At 35.4% G+C, this 21,754-nt stretch overlaps 1 protein-coding gene across 1 annotated transcript in view; it reads right to left on the reverse strand.

Annotated features, from left to right (window-relative positions):
- Positions 1-21,754, reverse strand: part of CCDC141 (coiled-coil domain containing 141) — an 88,600-nt gene that overhangs the window by 44,242 nt on the left and 22,604 nt on the right. Inside the window, exons 6-8 of the mRNA XM_086750861.1 lie at positions 19,780-19,899; positions 10,873-11,067; positions 4,959-5,131 (exon numbers count right to left, since the gene is read on the reverse strand). Of these exons, the coding sequence (XP_086606987.1) occupies positions 4,959-5,131; positions 10,873-11,067; positions 19,780-19,899 (488 nt within the window). The remainder of the gene's footprint in view (positions 1-4,958; positions 5,132-10,872; positions 11,068-19,779; positions 19,900-21,754) is intronic.

Genomic DNA, 21,754 nt, shown 5'->3' on the forward strand with positions numbered 1-21,754 from the left:
ACAAATGGAACATCCTAAAAAGAGTGAAAACATATGGCATAACACTTCTACCTTTACATAATGTTTTCTTTGGACTTCCAAATATTTTGGTGTTTTTACGGTAGCAGAAAAAAGAATTGCATATACATTCTAAGTCAACATCTCTTTAAAGATGCTTTTTTAATAACAGAAAAGATAACATCAATTTACAAAACAATGGCCTGTCTTATAACTTAAAATATTTAATATCAAGAAATCAATTCACAATCTGAATACTTGAGGCAGTCCTCTTCAAATTGTAAAGTAGTTACCACATACAATTAAGATCTGAAGTTTTTACATTAAAAAGAAACCCACATATCAATTGATTTACTACTGAAATCTATTCATTGGAAGAATTTTTGTAAGATAAACACATCCAGAATAAGTTTTCCATTATTTCAGTTTAATCAGAGACTTATTTTCAAGGTTTCCTCCTTTGACCTCTAAAATGAAAATAAATTTTCTCCTCACTTCAGATCAGGCTCGGAGAGTTAAATTCTGCAATCTCAACGAAAAACCTTATTCTACACTACTAGCATGAATTACGATATTAACAGACCATGCTGTTTGTATCTGAACCAAGAATTTGTCACAAAGAGAAACAAAATTTTAAGTCTATTTTAGGGAGTAGGTGGTTTCAAATTTCGTAAATTACTCTTTCAAAAATCAGTAGCCTGTTAGTTTGTGCTTTATCCTTAAATTCTAAGAAGTCACTCCTCTATTTCAGTACTCCTTAAAAAGAGGTATGTTTAAAAACTCCTACTACTATCATTCCTTTAAAAAAGCAATAAGAGAACAAGATTTATAGTTTTTGAAAATTATAATTTAGATCTCAATAAAATCTTCGAAAGTATCATTAGTTGGTTATGAGTTAACACAATAAATATTATAATATCAGTAAAATAAAGACAGGTCTTACAGGTAAGCTAATGGGCTGGCAAAGTAACAAAAGTTCTCTTAATGGACAAAACTTACTGATTGTGTAATTATTTTAGAATACATATATATAAATTTTTGCTCCTCCTGGTTTTTTAGCTGGATTATTTTAAAGATATGAGAGCTCAAACATCAGACTGACCAATATTTTCATTTTTAAACACTCCAGGACTACAAGAAAGAACAACCCTTCTGACACTTTTCTATAATTTATTCATCTTCCAATATGAAGATTTTAAACATTTTCATTTATTTTTACTATCTTTTAATATAAGGCTGCAACATGCCTCAAGAAGATTTGGAAGTAGGATAGAATTAATATCATATTTCTCCATGTTTACTGTGAGTTGTATTTCCAATTATGCACTAAAGCCAGTGTCACTGGCCTTAAATATAGTCCTCCCTCAATGTGAATGCATCAGTATTAGATTTTTTAAATCAAACTACTGGAGCTCTTTTATCACATACATACAAACTGCCTGGCTTTTTTTGAGGTACATTAATTAATTAAAATAATAAAACAATGTGGATACAGAAATTCATTTACATTTTAATTCTCTTCATGTTCAAGTACTCTATCTTATCTCAGTGCATTTAAACCAGCGCTACACATGGTAGCCACTTCAATATTGTATTCAAAATATTTTTTCCAGTATCCTCATTCAGAAGATCCAATGCAATTCAGAGCATCATCTCATCAAAATTGACAGTGTCATCCAGTCTGAGCAGGATTAGATGATTCCATGTCTTTATTAAAAAAACATATTGTCTGAAAAACTGGAGAATCTGGCTTCTGTTTTAAAACAGAAAAGTTTTGCAAGTAGCAAAGTCATGCAAGTAGCAGAGCGTACAAGGCCTTCTCTATCACAAACGATGAAGGAATTCTAAAATCACTGTGTGCCAACTACTCCTTCAGAGAGCTGACAGCTATTTTCAAATTCCACACAAATTTCTACTTGCTGTCAGCTAGTTCAAGAATCCTACCAGATTGCAAACACTTAACAGGTATGTATCTCGCTGTCAGATTATACTTTCTTGTCTGTCTTATAGCAAAGCAGCTTTTTGAAAAGATACTTAAACTTATTCAGATCCACACGCTTCACTGCCTTCAAATAGTGACCACCCACATCCCTCAGGTTTTCCAGTCCTGATAGGTAAAGGAAATAGGAAGTCTGTGAGGGCAGTTAAGACTACAAATGAATTGTGCAAGAAGAGGATTTAGTCTTGATAGTTCTATTTTCTGTCCAAATCTTTCTCCTTTGACCCTTAACTGTTCATACAAAATTTTTTGTCCCATGTGGGTTAATCACTGGGCTAGATACTGGTCAGCATTTGAGGACAGCACAGTGGCTTATACATGGCAAAAATGGCCTCTCTCTTTACTCTTTCAAAACATGAACGTTTCTGGGGGAAATTAATATTATGGAATATAACACCTTACCACATTTGCTGACAGAACTCTACTGTGTCACCATTACTAGGCTTATGAGCTGGCTGGGAGCATTCTGAGTATCTCCTAAAGCCATGGGTTAGGCAGAAAAAAACTAGACAGTGTATAAAAAGGTGAATGTGAGTCAAGATCATCCTTGTGGCACTGAAGGCTAGCCCTGTGCTGAGTTGCATCCTGAAGAGACTAGCCAGCAGATTACCCCTGCTCTGTTTAAGGGCTTGTGAAACTGCATCTGGAGGCCAGTTTATCCAGTTTGGGTCCCCACAGTACAGGACAGAGTAAAGTGAATTGAACAGAGGCCACCAAGATGACTGGAGGCTGGAGCACATGATGGACAAGGGGATGCTGATAAAACTCTGTTCAAAGTAGAGAAGAGGTGAGGAGCTGATCTGATAGCTGTCTCTCATTATCTATGAGGAAGTGGGATTATAGAAAAGACAGGAACAGAGTCTTATCAGAGATGTACAGCATAAGGGCAAAAGACAATGCTCACAAGTTGCAGCAACAGAAATCTAAGAAAAACACATTTCACAAAGACAGTGCTTAAGCACTGGAACGGGTTGCCCAGAGAAGCTAGGGAATCTCCGTCCTTGGAGATATTAAAAATCTATGCCCTGGCAACCTAATGTAACTGATAGGTTTTGAGCAGGGGATTGTGCCAAATGACCTCCAGATTTCCTTGCCAGTTTAAATTATTCCATGATTGTTACCCTCAGACCCATGTCTAGGAATACAAAGTGTTCCACCTGCACAAAAGTACTAGCACTACTCATAAATATATGGCAAATACATTACATTTGGGCAATGAGGCCTGAAGGCAGCAGGGAAAAACTGGAAAGCCATAGTGTTCTGCATCTGTTTTCTTAGAAAAGGACAGATTTATTTTTATGATGCAAGCAGATATTTAAAATAATTGAAAGCCTAGGATTTTTCACTGTTCTTTAGAAACAACAAAACACATTTCTAGTGAGATTGCCTACTTATATTAAGTTTCCCCTTCCTTCTCTAACTCACTGCTGCTTCAGCTGTAATGCTTTGCCCTTTTAAAAATTATGATGTCTACTAGATATCTTACCTTCTTTATTTATTTATAGATTATCTTGAGCAGTGCTTTGGCACACAGGAGACCTGCCTGGGGCATTACCTGTTTATATTCAATTTTACCATAAATGACTGATACAATTATTTTTACAAATTCATTCCATTCTTCCTGATGTGTATTGTTGATATCTTTCTATCCCACTGCTGATTTGGACTGTTTAAACACTTTTAAAAAACTCTTAATAAAGAAAGAAGAAAAAAAATTAATGACTTGTTAATTTAAGGATTAATTCTATCAAGATTTTTAGCGTTCCTAATCAATGCTGTGCAGACATGCTTTGAAACATGACATCTGCTTCTTTTGAGGCAATGCCTAGCAAAACATCAAATCCTAGAGAACACCAGCACGTGTTCTGGAATTACAGCTTGTTTAGGAATCGAGTCAAAGTTTCATTGCAGAAAATCCCATTCCTTTGCATTTAATTATCAGGAGATGTTGAAGCAGTAACAATAGCTGTAAAGTCAGCTGCATGTATTCCCAAAACAACTTTATATTTGAATTTTCTATTTCGTGCCTTTGCTATGTTCAAGTCAATTATATCTGGGGTGATAGGTTAAGGCACTTTAGATAAGATTTCTACAAGGTCATAACATTAAATGAAAAATCTTATCTAGACTTTCAGTTGCTGTGTTAAAATAAAACTATCCAAAGTTCATGAATAACTAAGAACAAATAAGCATGTAATGGGAATGCAGAGCTAAGCTGACCACTAGCCAACTATCAGCCATGAATATCTGCTCTGTCTTTGAATACTCCTTAGTATAAACTGTCTTCATTCTTATTGCACCAGCCTCCTACTAAGACCTGAAAAGTAGGACATATTAAGCCACCAGGACTGATTCTAAACTAAGTCATGCTTTATGTCAGTTTAAAAAATCATATCTGTGGAGTATACTGTAATTAATCAAAGCTTTGGAAGAAAAAAAAAAAAGAAAAAGAAAAAGAAGTCATTTCAATCATTAATTAAAACTACTAAGAAGTGTAGAAATGTCCATATTTTCTGCTCTTGGCTTAAAACCTGTAGTTTTGTCTTGCATGAAGTCACATTGTAATTGTTATAATGATGACTTTCAAAAAGACCTAAAAGGATTACACTGGGCAGCAGGGAGCGTTCATAGCCATTGATATTTTAATTTTCCTTTGCATACATTTACTTTTCCAAAATGTTAACCAAGTCATTGTTTCTGAACACTGCCCTGCCATACCAATTCTACTGTTTGACACCACTCTTACAAGAAGCATATGTAGTACTCCTAAAGACTTTTGTTAAAGTGATAGGTTCGTATTAATACCAATACAGATAAGAATGACAGAAACTGAGTTTCAGGTCATTTAAATGCACACCTACTTATTTGACTACACTGGCTCTAAATGTAGTCTGATTCTAACTATTTGAGTTATAAAACAACAGGTAGATACAGAGAAATGCACCAGATATGGAGGGAATACCTGTGAGAATCTGCTTTATTAACTAAAGTTTGTCCCTTTTTTAAGGTACTTGCTGTGTAACCTTTAATGGCTTCCTGTAATTCCTCATATTTCATTGTCAAGATAGGCAAATGTAAGTCTTCTGAATTAAAGATTTTAAGGTAATTCTCAATACCTTCAAGACCATCAAGTACCTGCAAAAAAAAAAACAAAACAAAACCATATATTGTCAATATTTCTATTTTAAATATGCATGTATATTATTTTACATTAATAAATGATCAATAGGAATTTAATATTTGACAGTTCTTCAGAAATGAAAAGCAATATTTTAATTTAGGGTCTGATACTGACTTTGCAGGTCCCAGAAGAAAACAGGTATAATTCAATAAAAGTTAACATAACTATGGGCATGCAAAAGAATGATTACTCTCTGAATTTAAAACTATTCCATCTTTCTAGCAACAGTCAGGTCAATTTGACATACTAAAGGACGACTGAAATAATGAAAGTAATTCAGCACATTAGCATTCAAACTTTTATTGAAGTGCACTCAGAGTTTTACCAAAATTATTCTTTTTTTTCAGTGTTTTAAATATATCAAATGTATATCCAAAATTATAATTAAGTATATTTTTATTAAAAAGGTAGGCTTTGAATTTGCACATATGCCGCTTTGGTTTTGTTACACCTATTTCTTGTTTTCCTTTAGTGCAAGCAGAAGTTTCTCATTCAAATACCAGAAGAAAGTGACATAAGTACTCTAAAGACTGCTGTCTTTTTAGACAGCTTAAGGACGGTATTGCATTACTCCATTGCTAAAGTTAATTAATACTAATATTAGTAAAATTGAAACGTGTCCAAACCTACTATGTGTAATTAGAGCCATAGCAGTAGCACCATATTCTTACACAGATTTTTTTTGGTTGCTTTAAAAACCAGAAAAATGTGACATTTAGATAAAGCAAAGCAATAGACAATGTCAATAACATTCATTTCTCATATACATTTATGTAACAAATTAAAAATATGACTATAACACGGACCACTCTGTATATATATTTTTAAAAGGAATTCAAGTTTGTACAACACCAAACTTGTGTTCTGACTTTGCAAATCTTTATACTCTAAGCTTTAGTTCAGTAAATAATTTTGTAGACTTGCAGTCTGAAAATACATTACTCTCGAAGCATCAGTTCACCGAGAAGAATTCTGAGAGACAACAAAACTATATACATGTTAAAATACTGTCCTTAATTATGACAACTTTAAAATTACTACATCAGAAGAACAAAATTTTGAGCCAGACTAAATTTGACTTTAAAGACTTTTGCAAAGTTTTACATTCATAAAATGTTATTTTCACTGAGATTCCCAGGTGACGATATGATCCAGCTTGCTACTGCATGTTATATATGAACTAAGAACTCAGCAGCTTAGAATGAACCAGAGTGCTGACTCAAAACACTGAGGAGAGATGCTTGAACACTCTCATACAGCTGAAATTTATTCAAAAGAAATGAAGGAAAATAAAGAAAGGAGGATGAGCAAAAGTAATTCAACTTCTATACACAATAGATTAAAATTGGACATTTTTTCATCTCCATCAGGTTGTTTTTCCTTGTAGAATAAAGGAATAAGGATTAACATTTTCTAAGAACAAGAAAACCTCCATCAAAGGAGTGTAATTGAAGGTAACCAGGCAGGCCTTTTCCAAAAACATGAAATCCTTTTAGTTATCAGTAAGTATAAAAAAGGCAATAAACTTCAGATCAAGACAGGAACTATAATTATCTTTGGCAACTCAGATTCATAGACCTACGCAAATCTCAAATATTTTTTTTTTTCTGTGAATAGAAGCCATTCACATGAACTTAGAGAAGTTTATTTATTTTGTGTAATAGGTTCTGGATAATGAGTTCCCATCTTCAGGACCATACTTAGGAACATTGAAGAGTCATAGAAAAGTTATAAAGTGTTCAAAAATTATTATGGATTTGTAAGCATATCAGAAGGAGTTAACCACTCAGACTTATTATAAGTCTTGCTGATTATCATGTTTAACTAGGTAAGCAGCAAGTGTTAGAATGATATAATCCCTCTGTACTTCCTCTGCTTCACTGCTGTCACCCGGCTCCATATAGTTGTCTTGCTTTCAAAGTCCTGTGCCTGTTCAATAGTTTTTCTGTAGTTCCATATGCTTTGTGAATTTCCAAGATCAAAATAAAGTAATGGATTTTTCAGCAAGACTTCTACTCAGCAATATGGACCTCTATTTATGTATTTGTTTTTACCAATACTGAATGTTATAATCACAACATCATTGACTAATGACATATACAAACCTGAAAAATCCATTAACAAGGAAAAACAGAATCCAGAAGGTTAATCAAAATAAGTTTCACTGGATCATGCAGAGGTCTGTATTCCAGTCCCCACAGCTCCACACTGAGAATACTCTACCTCTAAGTCCCTCCTGTATGTTCACTTTAAAGCTAGTTACTATCTATAATATCTCAAATTATTTTTAATTTTGCAATGGCACATAAGAGGCATCTTAAGTAGTTGGAGGAAAGTATGTATGTTCTGGAGTTCAAAATAAAAAGGTGAATTATGAAGAAACTTATGCGCTTAAGTACAACATACTCCACAGCTAACTAAAAAATGTGAATTTGCGAACAGACTGTACTCTATAAAAGTCTTATTTATTTACTTAAAGCTATCCAAGTGAATGTTTTCCAGCTTTTGCCATGTCAGAGCAACGTCAGACTATTCCATGTATCATTTCCCAAGTATTCTCAGAGGACACCTACACAGACATCCTCCTGCAGAAAGTCAAACTGAACATAACTACATAGATACAGAAATGGATTGATATTTAAAGGAAAGATTAGCAAAGAACATACATGATTACAAAAGAGCCAAGGAGCTTGCAAACATGCAGAAAAATATGGCTTAATGCAGCCAAATATGCAACAGAATGCATCCAAATGTGAATCAGAACTTAAGAGCAAATGCAACGCAAGTGCCGTACTTTTCTTATTTTCTTTAATTCATTTAAAATTAAAATTACAATTAGATACACAAGATCTAAAAGGAGTTCTCTTCAAATTAGCTCATAACAACTAACACTCTATTTTGCTGATGTGCCCTTTACATGTAAAGGGAGCCCAGAGCTTCAAGCATATCCCTGAGAATAACTGAAATGGTCTCTTTTCTGAACTGTAGCAACTGCAGTGTTTTGTTCATTCTTACACATAACAGGTGTAATAATGTGCTGTGGAGACGCACCTGAGCTACTGCTTTCTTCAGCAGGTACTTCCACAAAGCACAGCCTTATATTCTGAAAAGATGCTGCCTTTGTCCTCAAAGCAATAAGCCTGTATTTTCATAGCTCAAACTAGAATGGTAGTTGAGTACCAGCAAGAATTTTCTTCACTGTTTCCACAAGCCCATCTCAGATTCCTCATTCTATATTAAACCAAGAAAGACTAGACTTATTGGAGCAAAAGATATCTCTCATTTCAAGGGTCTGTAAATAATTTCAATAACAAGTATTTTTTGCATGTTGCTTAAAAAAAAAAAAAATTGTACAGGTTAAAGACAAGTGTGATTACAGCCCCACCTGGTGCTCAAAACAAAAATTAGTGCAGGCAAAGTTCTAAGGTTGATTTTTCAGCACACTTAATAGAGTTATGAAGACTGTTGTTGGAGCTGTCCTTGGAAACTGCCTGTTTTTAAAGAGTCTATAACTGATCTGCAAACAATATACTTTAAAAAGTACAAAAAGACTATTTGGTCTTTGGATACCTTAAAATATAAGCTCTTTTCTAACTAGGCTTCTAACTAAAAGGTTTCAGGAAAAATAATTGCATAACTAAGACTACTCAACCTATGTGCCCTTGAAGAACAAGCTTAGAGTAAAACAAGAACAGAGATCTCACATTTTAAGTTTGGCCTTTAATGCTGAGGTCTTTCTTTTCAGTGTAAAATTTTCAGATGTAGCACCTGATATTCAAAATTATCTAAGATTTAAAACTTAATGGGACACACCTCCAGATAGCAGAGTTTAAGAGCTTACTATTTCCAAAAAAGCACACAAACCTTTGTTTTCACTAAGTTTCATGTAGCAGGCCAGGAACCACTAGCTGAAGTTCTAATCGTTGAAAAGCTTTGTGCCCCAAATCAAGGCCACAAAATTGAGAATCCATTTTTAAATGATAGCTGTCTGATCTGACAGCATACACCTGGAAAAGACTTGAATAACTGTGCCATCCTCTTCCCACCTCAACATTCTAATATTTTGGGGACAGAATTGGAAGTTTTCAAGCTTTTACAGCACTACTTTTTAAGAAGGGAAGAACCTTCTTTCAGAACTTTTTTCATCTCTCCAACGAGTTTCTTGAAGACAACACAAATGAGTGTCAAATTAGCATTCAAACAGGGGATTTATTTTTATCAGGTGGGCACAAACCCACTACAACTGTACTAGAATTATTTTGCTTATACCAAGGAAAACTGTTCAGAGGATCATTTAAGTTTTGGAAAGACTAATTCCAAATTCAATCTAGTATTTCAAAAGAGAAAGGCTCAGAAGCAATACAAGTGAATACACTTTCAGTAACCAGCCTATAAATATTGCAGATCTAACTGGGAATATTTTACTGCAAATAATAGACACTGGATTCCTGAAGACTCATTCTGTTTCCATGTAAAAGCACACTTTTTTTTTATTTCTACTTGACTGAATGTGGCTAGGTGTCAAGTCATTTCTGTTATGCCTATTATTCCATTATTATTTTATTCCTTTCTACATAAATTTCCTTGACTGTATTGTACTCCCTTATAGTGATTTTTTTCAGTCTTTTTATTTTTTGAGTCTTTTTTTTAACTTGAATAATAAGTTTTACAACAACAGAACTCTTGAGTGTGTATTAAAGTATTCAAGTATGATAAACAGCTTATGTTATAGAGGAAAAAAGTATTATAAGTAGGATGTAAGAAGAATTAATGATCAAATTTATGAAAATAATTTTCATACCAGTAGTTATTACTGGACTTGATGTTTGAAAAACTAAAAATATTGTTTTAAAATATTACTTTTTTGGTCATCAATAATTTACTCATTTTCATGAGTAAAATTAGGAAAAGACAGATATTTGAAAAGTGTACTAGTCAAGACTGCCTGTATCTAAACAGAACCTACATAAACCAAGCCATGTATAGAATTCAGTAGACAGGTACACCCCCCTTAGTCTTCTCCTCTGTGAGCTGCAAGATTCAAATTCTGGAATCTGGATCACTACTTCTCCAATTGAGCACGTTAGAGACACAAATTATTGCCCACACATTATCTTGCTGACCTCAGCATAGGTGTGAGCCTTAACTCATCATTTAAGCTGTGACTAAGGGAGTTTTGTGCTTTTTTAACTGGCCACTTTAGTGTTACATCATCTAGACTGTGTCATATATGTCGTGTCTGGTATGAAGAATTGTATACTGTCCTTGATTTTTCTCATGTCTGATTATTAATTAGCCCATGTGGAGAGCACACAGTATCCATAGTAGCCTGTAACAGTTGGAGTATTTTAGAGCAGCTCCTGTGTCTTCATACAGCATTATGTCATCATGACAGAGCCCTTGATCTTAAAGTCCAATTTTTGGGAGATAATATCTCCCAAATGCCTTATTTTGGAAACCAAGTGTTCTTCTCAATATATATTAAAAAAAAAGAAAAAAAGAAGAAAAAAGGGAAAAAGCATTTGTCATTTTGGACAGACATCTGAGGCAAAAGGTCATATTAAAGGGTAATCAGATTTGTAATTTTCCATTCCAAATTGTTTAGCAAACTCTGTTTCCCATGTACATCAGCCTTCAAGAGCACACTGACAGTTGTATTATCAAGTTGTTATTAGAGACTTGGCTTTTTACCAACCTTGCCAGCAGTATGAAAAAAGTCATTGGCCTCTTGTAGCAGGGCTTTCCTTTCTTCCATACGGACGCAGACTTCTTCTCGCAACAGACAGATTTTCTGATTTGAAAGCTTTAGATGCTCTTTTTCTGTATAGTCCTCTGAAAGCAAGATCTTAAGTGCTTCAGCTTCCAGTTCTGCCACAGTGGAATTCCATTCCTAACAGGAAAAATTCCATTTTAATGAACTACAGATAGAAAAGTAAAGTATCTGCACAATAGTAGTATAAATACTGGAAAACATGGGCTGAAAGTTATCACCATCTTTACCAGCATTATTACTAGGAGTGATTTCTCAGCAAATTATAGTTTTAGTGACAGAGTTTTCAGTGGTGGCATTCTACATTCTTTGACACAGTTTCCCAGGCAGAAGTAGCTATCACTAGTGTATCTGCTGGGAAAAATGGTCTGGATAATAAAGACAGGAAACTTCTACTGGGTAAGACAGCAGTCCCATGACAAAGAATCACTTAAGATCAACTACTTAACCAAGAACAGATTAAAATATTGCCGAGATAATAGTTGCTTCCAGTGAGAGAATTTCTACTGAGAGCTGTCTGGTAATTAATTAAACCAAATGACTCTCCCTTACAGTGAAATGTGTTATCATCCTTGACACTCTTCATTGTACATTTTCCCCAGTTTCCTACACAAAAAACCATGTCCGTTAAAAGCATGTCTCTGCCTTATCCGACCATGAACCTTCCTAGCAGCAGTGGCAGATCAAAGAGATGCTTTAAGGAAGATCATACTTCACAACTTCAAGCCACAGCGTCAGAAACATTACTGACATTTAATTGCGCTAAATAGTTTAAACTAACGTGCTTTAAAATGGATTCAGTTGAATCAGTACAATTTTGCATATAGATATTTTGTCTGCGTTGTACCATTTGAAAGTATATTTAGCTAACCAGAACTGATTGTCTGTTTGACTCCTATTTCTTTTTTCAACTATTCATATTGAACTGTCTTGTGGTTCTAGAGTACTAATCCAAACTATACATCAAATTTAGAGAATAAACCTTCATGAACAAAACTTTTTCCTACATTTTTTTACCTGCTGCTACAATATTCAGTCCCATTATCTTGTTTAGGTTATAATGAGGTATTGAAAGGCATATCAGACTAGACAGCCCAAATGGAAAGGAGTTTTACTTTAAGAAAGTCAAGCGAAAAACACCATTTCACCTCTTCCTGTCTTGAAACTACTGTTTTGGTGTTTAGTTGCTTCTTGATTTTTGCTGTGTTTTTATAAAGAAAACAATAAAATAAACTACACTGTGTAACAGTTTTAATATCCCTGCTGTGCTTGTCAACACTTAAAATTAGTGCCTTATTATGCTATTCCAAACAAAATTAACATCTGATACTATATTGCAATTTCCCATGCTTTAGATTGCATTTCCTCAATTTTTTTTTCTGGTAATGAATTAAATAAGAGAAGAGCCTTGTTGAAATTTGGCATTTCCTTCCTTTCATTTGTATCAAATGTCTGTTAAAGCACAGAAGACTACCTAAAAATAAGAAAGATTTTTTTTTTTTTTTTGCGAAAACACTCCAAAGTGTGCATACAGCACAACAAGATTACAGGGTAGGTTCCTTTATTTTCAGCATGCTTAGAGAATGTTAGCCTCACACTTGTTGTTTCTTTTTAGTGAAATTATTGCTACTGACACATGCTGTTTTGGAAGTTTTCCCAAAAGTAGTAATCTGGGTATTCACAGATCTTTCACAAAACAGCAGTGATTCTAATTCCCTCATGGTGGCCAACATGCTGCTTTACCCTTCTTCGCAGCACAGCAAGCTGAAGCAGGTCTGGTTTGGTCTATGTAGTTCAGTGCATTCCTTTTCTGACATTGTCCGTTGTTGTGATAACTGGTATGGTAAAAGCTTTTCTTCAAAAAGATCAGCAACTTATTTTACATAGACTACTCCACCAGAAGTAGATATTTCTCCCTCCCTATCGGCATGGACTAGATCTGGACCAACAACTAACAAGTGAAGACACCCTACATTTTCCAACATACCCACTGTCCAACACAGCCAAGCTTAAAGAGTACATGGCAATTCCAACAGAAAGAACAAATTTCCTTGTGGCATTCTAGATTAACTTGAAGAAATCTGCAAAAATATCTAGCATTACTCACAGATCAGTGAAAAATACACCTCAAAACAAAAAACACATGCACTCAGATGATGGTCTATACCATAAACATTTCTTACTTAAAAATTTTAACTTTGTATTAAAACCTGAGAAGTTGTGTAAAATTGTCTTCACTGGAATATTCTAGGGTTAAGTTGAGAAAACCGTGAATCATCTATTTGACTTCCGATTGTAATCCATATAGTAGATAAAGTAGCATTTAAACCACAAGCCAATTAAGTATACAAATAAGTATTTTTCAGAATATGAGATAAATTAACCTGCAAAAATGTTCATAACTGAACTTCTTCTGAGCCCAGCTTCTGCGCAAAATTGATTCGTTGGATACATTAGTACATTGATGATTTAGCTCCTGTGAATATCTGAAAGGCTTTTACCTTCAATCACTACATTGCAGTATAACTACTAACATAATCATATCATTTCCCCAAATTACAAATAAAACACTGTGCACTAATACAACTGCAAAGGATTGTGACCTGCTATGACAATTACGATATGATACATCTGTTGCAAAGTTTAGTGGATACGTTTATCAGCGTATTTACGAGTTGTTAGAATCAGACAGAAAGAGGAAAAAGTAATTCAAAGTCAGTCATTTTCCAGAAAATTGTTGAGATTTTAAAAAATAATGCTAGGACAGAGAAGCACCTACCAAAAAAACCAAAAACAACAGCAACAAAAAACAACCCCAAATCATTAACAGAAAAATAATAGATAGAAAAATTGCACGGCACTCCAGATGGACATTTAACAGTGAAATAACTTTTCCATGTAACTAAGCATTAGCTGTCAGATCTGGGGAAAAAAGTAGGTGAATATAATATTCTCGATCCTTCTGTTTATGTCCACAAATATAGCAATTAATACTACTAATTGATAGTGATATTTAATTTGGTCATTAAGAACCATCCTGAAATCTCATTAGAGCATGCTATTACCTACCATGACCGAATAAGCATGCTGATTTATAAAACAAAGAAGTACTCTCCATCTTGCTACTAATGCTTATTGAAAGGACCAATTCCGTCATTGTTAAGTCCTGAGAAGTGGCAGAAACTAGACAAAATACCAAGAATTTAGAATGCTGCTTTTCTTCATTTCTCAAGTTATTTGGCCTTGAAGTGCTGCAAGCACTTCTCTTTTACCATGCCAAGCACCTCCAATACACAGAGAAATTTAACAGCAAGTCAGTGGCAGCAGATATCCTCACGGGAACATGATTTCTTAAAGCAACCTCTTCTCTACTCTCAGATCTTGGGGAGGTGTGTGTATGTGTGTCCATATGTGTGTACTTGGGAAGGCTGAGGGCTTTTTTTCCTATATTATGAATCCCTGGTTTTATCTCTGGTCCTGATTATTGTACAAGATAGAAATAATATTTTCAGTTGTTTCACCTCTTAGCAAGGTGATGTTCAAGATAAGATAACAACTTGAGAAAATAATAAACCATTCTCCTTTCTTCTCTCAGCCCAGTCACACAAATAAGGTGTTAATCCTGTAAATCCTTCTTAGGCTAGCCTCTGACAAATTTAAGCAAATCATTTCCCCTTTTTGTCTCAATGCAACAATCCATGTAAGTAAACACATGTGTATCTTCTTTGTGTGAAACTCTTCAGATACCAAAACTTTCCACTATCTTACACCCCATGAGAACAGTTACACTTGCTCTGCATGTCTATTCCAAAGACACTTATCACCATACGCTCAAAAGCTGCAGTATACATATGAAATGTTACTTGAAAGGATTCATTTACAGCACTTTAGATCTTAACAGAAGTCCCAAAGGAGTTAAAGCGTAGTTTATCAACGTCCTTACTGCTTCTAGCAGAATGCCATTAGAAATTGTCATGGCCATTCAGACAGTGTGGGAAAGACACTAACCAAAATCTACCTTTGTTTTTACAGCAAGGTAAATAAAGTGTTCTGAAGTCCCTAATTGCTTTTTGGAAACATTCTGTTTTGGCATGAGGAAACTAGACAAATGACAGCAGACATCAACTATGCTCTAAGCAATGACTAAGCTACAGAAAAAGCATGTAATTAACTAACTAGCCAAGTATTGTGTAAGGTACTCCTGAGAGTTTTTCCTGAACATAAACTGAAATGTTCTTCACAACCATTTCCATATTTTCTCACATCAGCTGAAAAAACAGTTTACTGTATGAACTGATAAAACTTCTGAAGACTTCTGGAAACTACATTTCATTCTGAAATTAATGTATAATATTCACTTTTTTAAAAAAAATTAGAACACAAGTTGGACACTAAAGGGATTCCCGAAGGGAAGGTAATTCCAACTGTAGATTCAGTGTTACTAGAAAAAAAAGTATATTGTATTTTTTCTATTGCTAAAGAGATTGCTTCCAATAAATACACAGTAAAAACTGATGTCTGTTTTTACCTCAATAAATGCACTAATGCAGTTAGTTGTCTTTCTATTTGAGAAGACAGACTTAATTTCTACTCTAAAATTTTCCAAATAACATGGAATGGTACCATAGCTATGTATAGTGGGGATTTTGTGGCGGGGTTTCCCCTCCCCCCTCCAATTTTCCACATGAAGCCAGCAATATTTTAATTAGTATTTTATAATTTTGTCACATATTACAAGTTATAGAATGACTCTTCATTTCTGGAAGAAAGATTATCCTTGCAGGAAAATCTCATATGACAAAAATCAAACAAATAAAAAATAATTATGACTCTGTACCACAAAAGTGCCCAGCAAATAACCAAATGTGTAGTGATAACATGCACCTGTACAAAATCTATGCCAACCTAGAGCGCCAAAAAGCAGAATGTGTCGCATGTTTTTATAGCGGACTGTTTTACAAGGTACTCAGTGTCATTTTACAGAGATACTATCATTGTCTGCGAAGTACATCAGGTTGCACAGATGTAGCAGAGTTGCTATACATCACAATATTCTTTTGGTCTGAATGCAGCCTGAAAAAATACGTTGGGAATTATAGATGTTTGCTTTACAGAAAGCTAGATAAATTGCTAGTGTTCTATTTTTTAAATTGTTCCATTCCTAAACACGTTATTGCCATATTATATTCAGTAATTTCACAGGTGATTTGGAGGAAAATACAAAATCATTGCTCATTAAAGTTTCTAGTTGCATGAAAAGTAGTGGAATGCTATATAATAATTAGAAAAGGTCAGTTACAGAGATTAAATACAACCTTTTTACGAAGTAGGCTCACTTGAACAAAACAGCTAACTAATTTCAGATTTTTGAGGAATTTGTGTCATTACTGGGATGAAAGATTGTGTCCTAGAAAATAATGACCCTGGACAATAGTATCATGTTGTCTGATCAATGGAAACAAAAATTTTACAGGAAGAGTGGCTTAAGGGAATTTTGTGCATCCATGTATGGGAATACAGAGGAAATAATATTTCTATTTCCAGAACTAGTAAAATCTTTCTTTTTTTTAATATTGTATCTAGTTCTCCACTGGCCTTCCCTGAACTTCTTAATGAAATTAGTCAACAGCTTCTCAGAGTGAATACTTCACACAACAGCACGGCAGTTGCAAAAAACATTCAAAGTGTTCTGGTTTTGTTAGTGAGGGGGGGCCTAAGGTGGTAGCTTCTGTAGGAAACTGCTAGAAGTCGCTCCCCTTTGTTCAGTGGACTCGGCCGGGCCTAGGGCGGACCCGCTGCTGGCCAAGGCCGAGCGAATTGGTAGCAGAATGTCTCGTGATAACGCCTCTGCGATAACGTATTTAAGTAGGGGAAAACAGGAAAAAGAGGGGGAGAAGATGTGAAGCAGCTGAGCGGGGGGCAGAGAGGGGGAGGCGCGAGCCTCATGGGCCTTGCAGGCCTCACCCTCTGGCCTCCCACCGGGCAGCCAACTGGGCCCAACTCGGCCCGGCCTGGCTGCAAGAAGTGGAGAGGAGATGAGAAGTGAATAAGATGTAAAAAGGATCCTGAGAGGCGTCTGCCAGCCTGTTGTGAGGAACAGCTGCAGACGCCAAGGTCAGTGAAGAAGGAGGGGGAGGAGTAATACGGCTTCTGGCCAAGATTCCTCTGCAACTCGTGGTGAAGACCATGGTGGAGCGGGTTGTCCCCCTGCAGCCCATGGAGGTCCACGGAGGGGCAGAGATCCACCTGCAGCCCGTGGAGGACCCCACGCCAGAGCAGGTGGAGGCCTGAAGGAGGCTGTGGCCCATGGAGGGCCCGCTGGGGCAGCTGTTCTAGAGGGACTGCACCCCGTGGAAGAGATGACCCACACCAGAGCAGTTTCACGAAGGACTGTGGCCCGTGGGAGGGACCCCACAATGGAGCAGAGGAGGAATGCGAGGAGTTCCTCCCCCGACGATGATACAGCGGCGTAAAACAACGCGTGATGAACTGACCGCGACCTCCATTCCCTTTTCCCCTCCGTGCCGCTCGGGAGGGGAAGGTAGTAGAGATAATGTTAAGCCTGGGAAGAGGGAGGGGTGGGGGGAGGTTATCTTGTTCCCTGTCTCATTCTCCTGCTAATTTTAGAAATAAATGAATAGTTTTCCCCAAGTGGAGTCTGTTTTGCCCGTGACGGTAACTTTAAGGATTTCTCCCTGTCCTTATCTCAAACCTTGAGCCGTTTTTCTTATATCATCTCCCCCTATTCTCTCGGAGGGTGGGGGGAGCGAGAGAGAGACTGCGTAGTCTGGTCCCGATCGGGGCTGAACTACGACAAAAGTCAAAATACTTCAGATTTGCAATTAGATACTGAAGGCCTGTGAGTTGCTGAAGATTTAGGGAGTTTCATGTTTGGACATGATATATTTTACAAGTCCATGTGAGCAAAGATGCCAAGCTCATCTCTAGGGTTTTTTTGTATTTCAGTGTATTCCAGTTATACAGGTAAAACACTACTTTGTGCAGTGATGACCTCTAATATTATTCTCTATCTCACAAATATTTACTGGAATACACAAGTGATTGGTGTACTCTATCTGAATTTTAAAATCAAGATGCCAGGCTCCTCTTTTATTCTGGTCTCAAGATCTGCTGTTTGGTGCTGTAAAAACTAATGCACAAATCCCCATTTCAGCTTTCTGAAATGTATTTGCAGCATGCAGTTCAACCTGGCCACTCTTTTTGCACATCTTAAGCATAACCAACATGTTCAGTAACATCCACTTCAAGAATTTCAAATCCCTTTGCTAGAACATGCTGCTAGTAAGAACAGCAGAAAGCTAAAAGGTAAGCTGTTCTGAATCATAATTCACAGGGATGTGTAACAAAAATTTGTAATGCTAAAGACTTCTGAATTACTTAAGAAAAAAAAAAGTAACTTAGTAAGATGATATTAATGATCTATTACATAACGTATGGGAGAGGAACTGTTAGGTGGAACTCTAATCATGTGTTATCATTGTAAGTTAGTTTCCAGATGCTCAACCATGAAAATAATTGCTTATTATACAAAATGAAAATGCATATTGTTCTCCTTTCTGCACTTACAGTATAATTTCTAATCAGACAAATTACAAGAATAGCCTTTCAACACTGAACATTGGGAATATTAATGACTAATTCAGCAATACTTTAAGACACTTCTCTTTTTTTGAGTCCCTGTTTCTCTGGAAACACGTCTCAGCTTTCTCATTTACTGTTTATCTTTGGCTTTTCTTGTGTCAAAGGTCTGTTCAGGTTTTGCAGCAGAATTTAGCTTTCCTACTTAGCTTCCCTAGATTAAGAAAATGTGATTTCTGACATACTGCTTGGAGAAGTATTATAAATATTGTATTCTGCCTACATTACAACCCTGTAGTCGTTAACCGTAAATTATGCAAACAGGCAAACGTGACATTTAACTACAAAGCTTACAAGGAAACATAACTGTGAACAATCATAAACTTGTTACCTCCTATCAACACAAAAACCTTTAAAAAGACATTTGTTTCTATTGGAATCATTTTCAGATGAAAAAGACCTGCTTGTTCATCTGGGATATCCAAATACAATTGCTTGAAAAATGTAATGTACAGTGAGGAACGACCCTGAGCCAGCTACAGTACTTACCTGATGATAGCACAACTGAGGTATCTAAGAAAAAAAAAAGTTCAAAATATATGCAATTTACATCATACAAATATCCTTTTTATATATGTATCAACATTGTCTTTAATCCCCGTCTTGCTTTTATGAGCGATGGTAACAGATTTATTCTCTGGAAAACTGACATTCATAATGAAAACAGTATTTTCAATCACTTTTATTCCCAAGAAATAAATGGGCAAATACCTCTTCCAATCATGTACACAGTTCAGTGACAATGAGTTACAGTAGTAGTGTCTGGCTTTTTATCCGTTATGAACATCAAACTTTGGTAATATTCTAATAAATGTATTTTCTTGATTTTTTGTAACATGGTTTAATATGTAAACAACCAGTCTGGAACTTGATCACTGAACTAAAAACCAACTAAACAACATTGAGGATTACTCTTCTTTAACTTTATTAATAGCTTCTAAAATTTTAAATGAGAAAAATACTGAAAAACATGAAGGCTTGCATTAAAAGGAGTAAAACAAAAAAAATTCTCATTTAGACATACAGAAATATATATCTCAGGTACAGATACCAGCTATCTACTCCTATATGTGCTTGTTAAATGCCTGAGTTCATGTTTATGTATACAGTACTAATTTATACTAGTTCATATATATAGTATATACTATACTGATCATTTATCATTGACCTTACCTTCACTTTGACCTCCATTTCTTCAAGTTCTTGAAGTAGCTCTTCATTTTCCAACAGAGATGAGCCTAAGTTTCGCTTGTGAAAATAATCTCTGATGTTTTTCTTGTACCAAGATGTTACCTAAATAAATAATAAAAATAATTCAGTCAGTGAAAAATTTGAGAAGCAACTGTCCATTTTTAAAAATATGTGCAAGACAGTTTCATCTACAAAATAAGGTCTCATTTACATTCCTTTCATTTTTCAGTACTAATGAAAATAGGCATTCCATTCATGCTTTTATTCAAATGTTTGCATTTGCATTATTTAAATGTTAATAAATGCAGAAGGAAACAATTGTGGTCAAAACAAACACATACTGAAATATATTTAACAAAAGAGACAAAGACATATTCATCAAGTATGACCAAATTATAAATTAACATAGTAAAAAAAAAAAAAATCAAGTTATAGTCACATATAGAATAAATACATGTTTTATAACACGGTAAAGATATCTCGCATTTTCCATAGAATCACATCAACTTTAAAATATCCCTTTGAACACAGCAAAATAACTACAAATCTGAGTACTTTTGCAAGAACACACACACAAAAGACTAAATGAGCCTTCTGACCTAATAGAACCTTTCTACCCCTGCCTTGAAAAACCCAGTTAAGCTATTGAGATAACATGATGTGGAATAGTCTTTAGTAGCTTAAAAAAAAAAAAAAAAAAAAAACAAAAAAAAAACCACCACCAAAAAACCCTACATTACATCTTACTAGACTTACTTCAGAAAGTAAGTAAACAACAAATAGCAAGAATTCCTGAGTGAAGCTTTGCATTTTAAAATAACAGTCAGAATGAGTTATCATTACCAAGGGAAACTTCCTCCAATCTTTTCAGTCTGGAAAACCACCACTATACTTAAATCATATATGGCACACTAAGAATTACTTTGTATTCTAGGTACTACAGATTTCAACAGCACACTACAGACTTCTCTAAAATCAGGTCATGCAGAAACTATTTTTAATAAATTTAAGCAATTCTAAAAATGAAAGAACTTTAAAATGTGTTGAAAATAAAAAATTGGGCACGTTATCTCAGGAGTGCAACAGAGCTAGGAAAGTAAACAAATTATTTTATTGCTGAGCCTTCCTTTCTTGACCATATCCTCCAGATGTGTATTTAGTAATTGAAGCATTTTTTTCTGTAAGCACATTTTCACAGAACATTTACTATGGGTCCAGCAAAATACAAATGAATGGAATGGACAATAACAACTGTGCTAAAACGGAAAGAAGAATTCCTCTATAAATTAGGACTGCTCTCTGTATCATGTAGCTGCTCAGCAAAACAAACCAGTATTTCTGTAATGCCAGACAGAGGAAAAAGTCATTCTTTAACTCTGTTATACTAAAGCGTTCACCTCTTTACCAGTGTCTTAGTTCAGCCCCACTTGGTACCAAGCTACTGAGCCTCTCACTGACTCCCCTCACCCTCCCGTGAGACAGGGAGGAGAATCAGTAAAGAATATAAGGAAAAACTCATGGGTTGAGATTAAAAAAAAGGTTTAAAAGAACAACAGAAGAAAAGAAAACAGATGTAAACAAAACAAAAACAATAACAGAAAACACTTAAGAACATAACTTACAGTACAATAGCTCACAGCAGGTCCTGATGCCTAGCTTCCTCTCAAGTAGTAGGAACCTCCCCTCAGCACCCCCCTCACTGATATACTGAGCATGGTGTCCCATGGGATGGAATAGCCCTTGGGCCAATTTGCATAAACTATCCCAGCTGTTGGCTAATTAGTAACCTATCCCAGCTGTGTCCCCCAGCCACAGGTGCCACCAGCTCCAGTTCCTCTCCCAGTTCAGGTAAAAATTCACTTTATTCTAGCCAGACCCAGAACAACCACTGTAATGGAAAGAAATATTGCAAAGTAAGTTTAATCTGGCTTCCACAATAGCTAATATCACTGAGAGT

The sequence above is a fragment of the Chlamydotis macqueenii genome, chromosome 6, assembly GCF_036417535.1.
Source record: "Chlamydotis macqueenii isolate bChlMac1 chromosome 6, bChlMac1.mat, whole genome shotgun sequence".
Classification (NCBI taxonomy): domain Eukaryota; kingdom Metazoa; phylum Chordata; class Aves; order Otidiformes; family Otididae; genus Chlamydotis; species Chlamydotis macqueenii.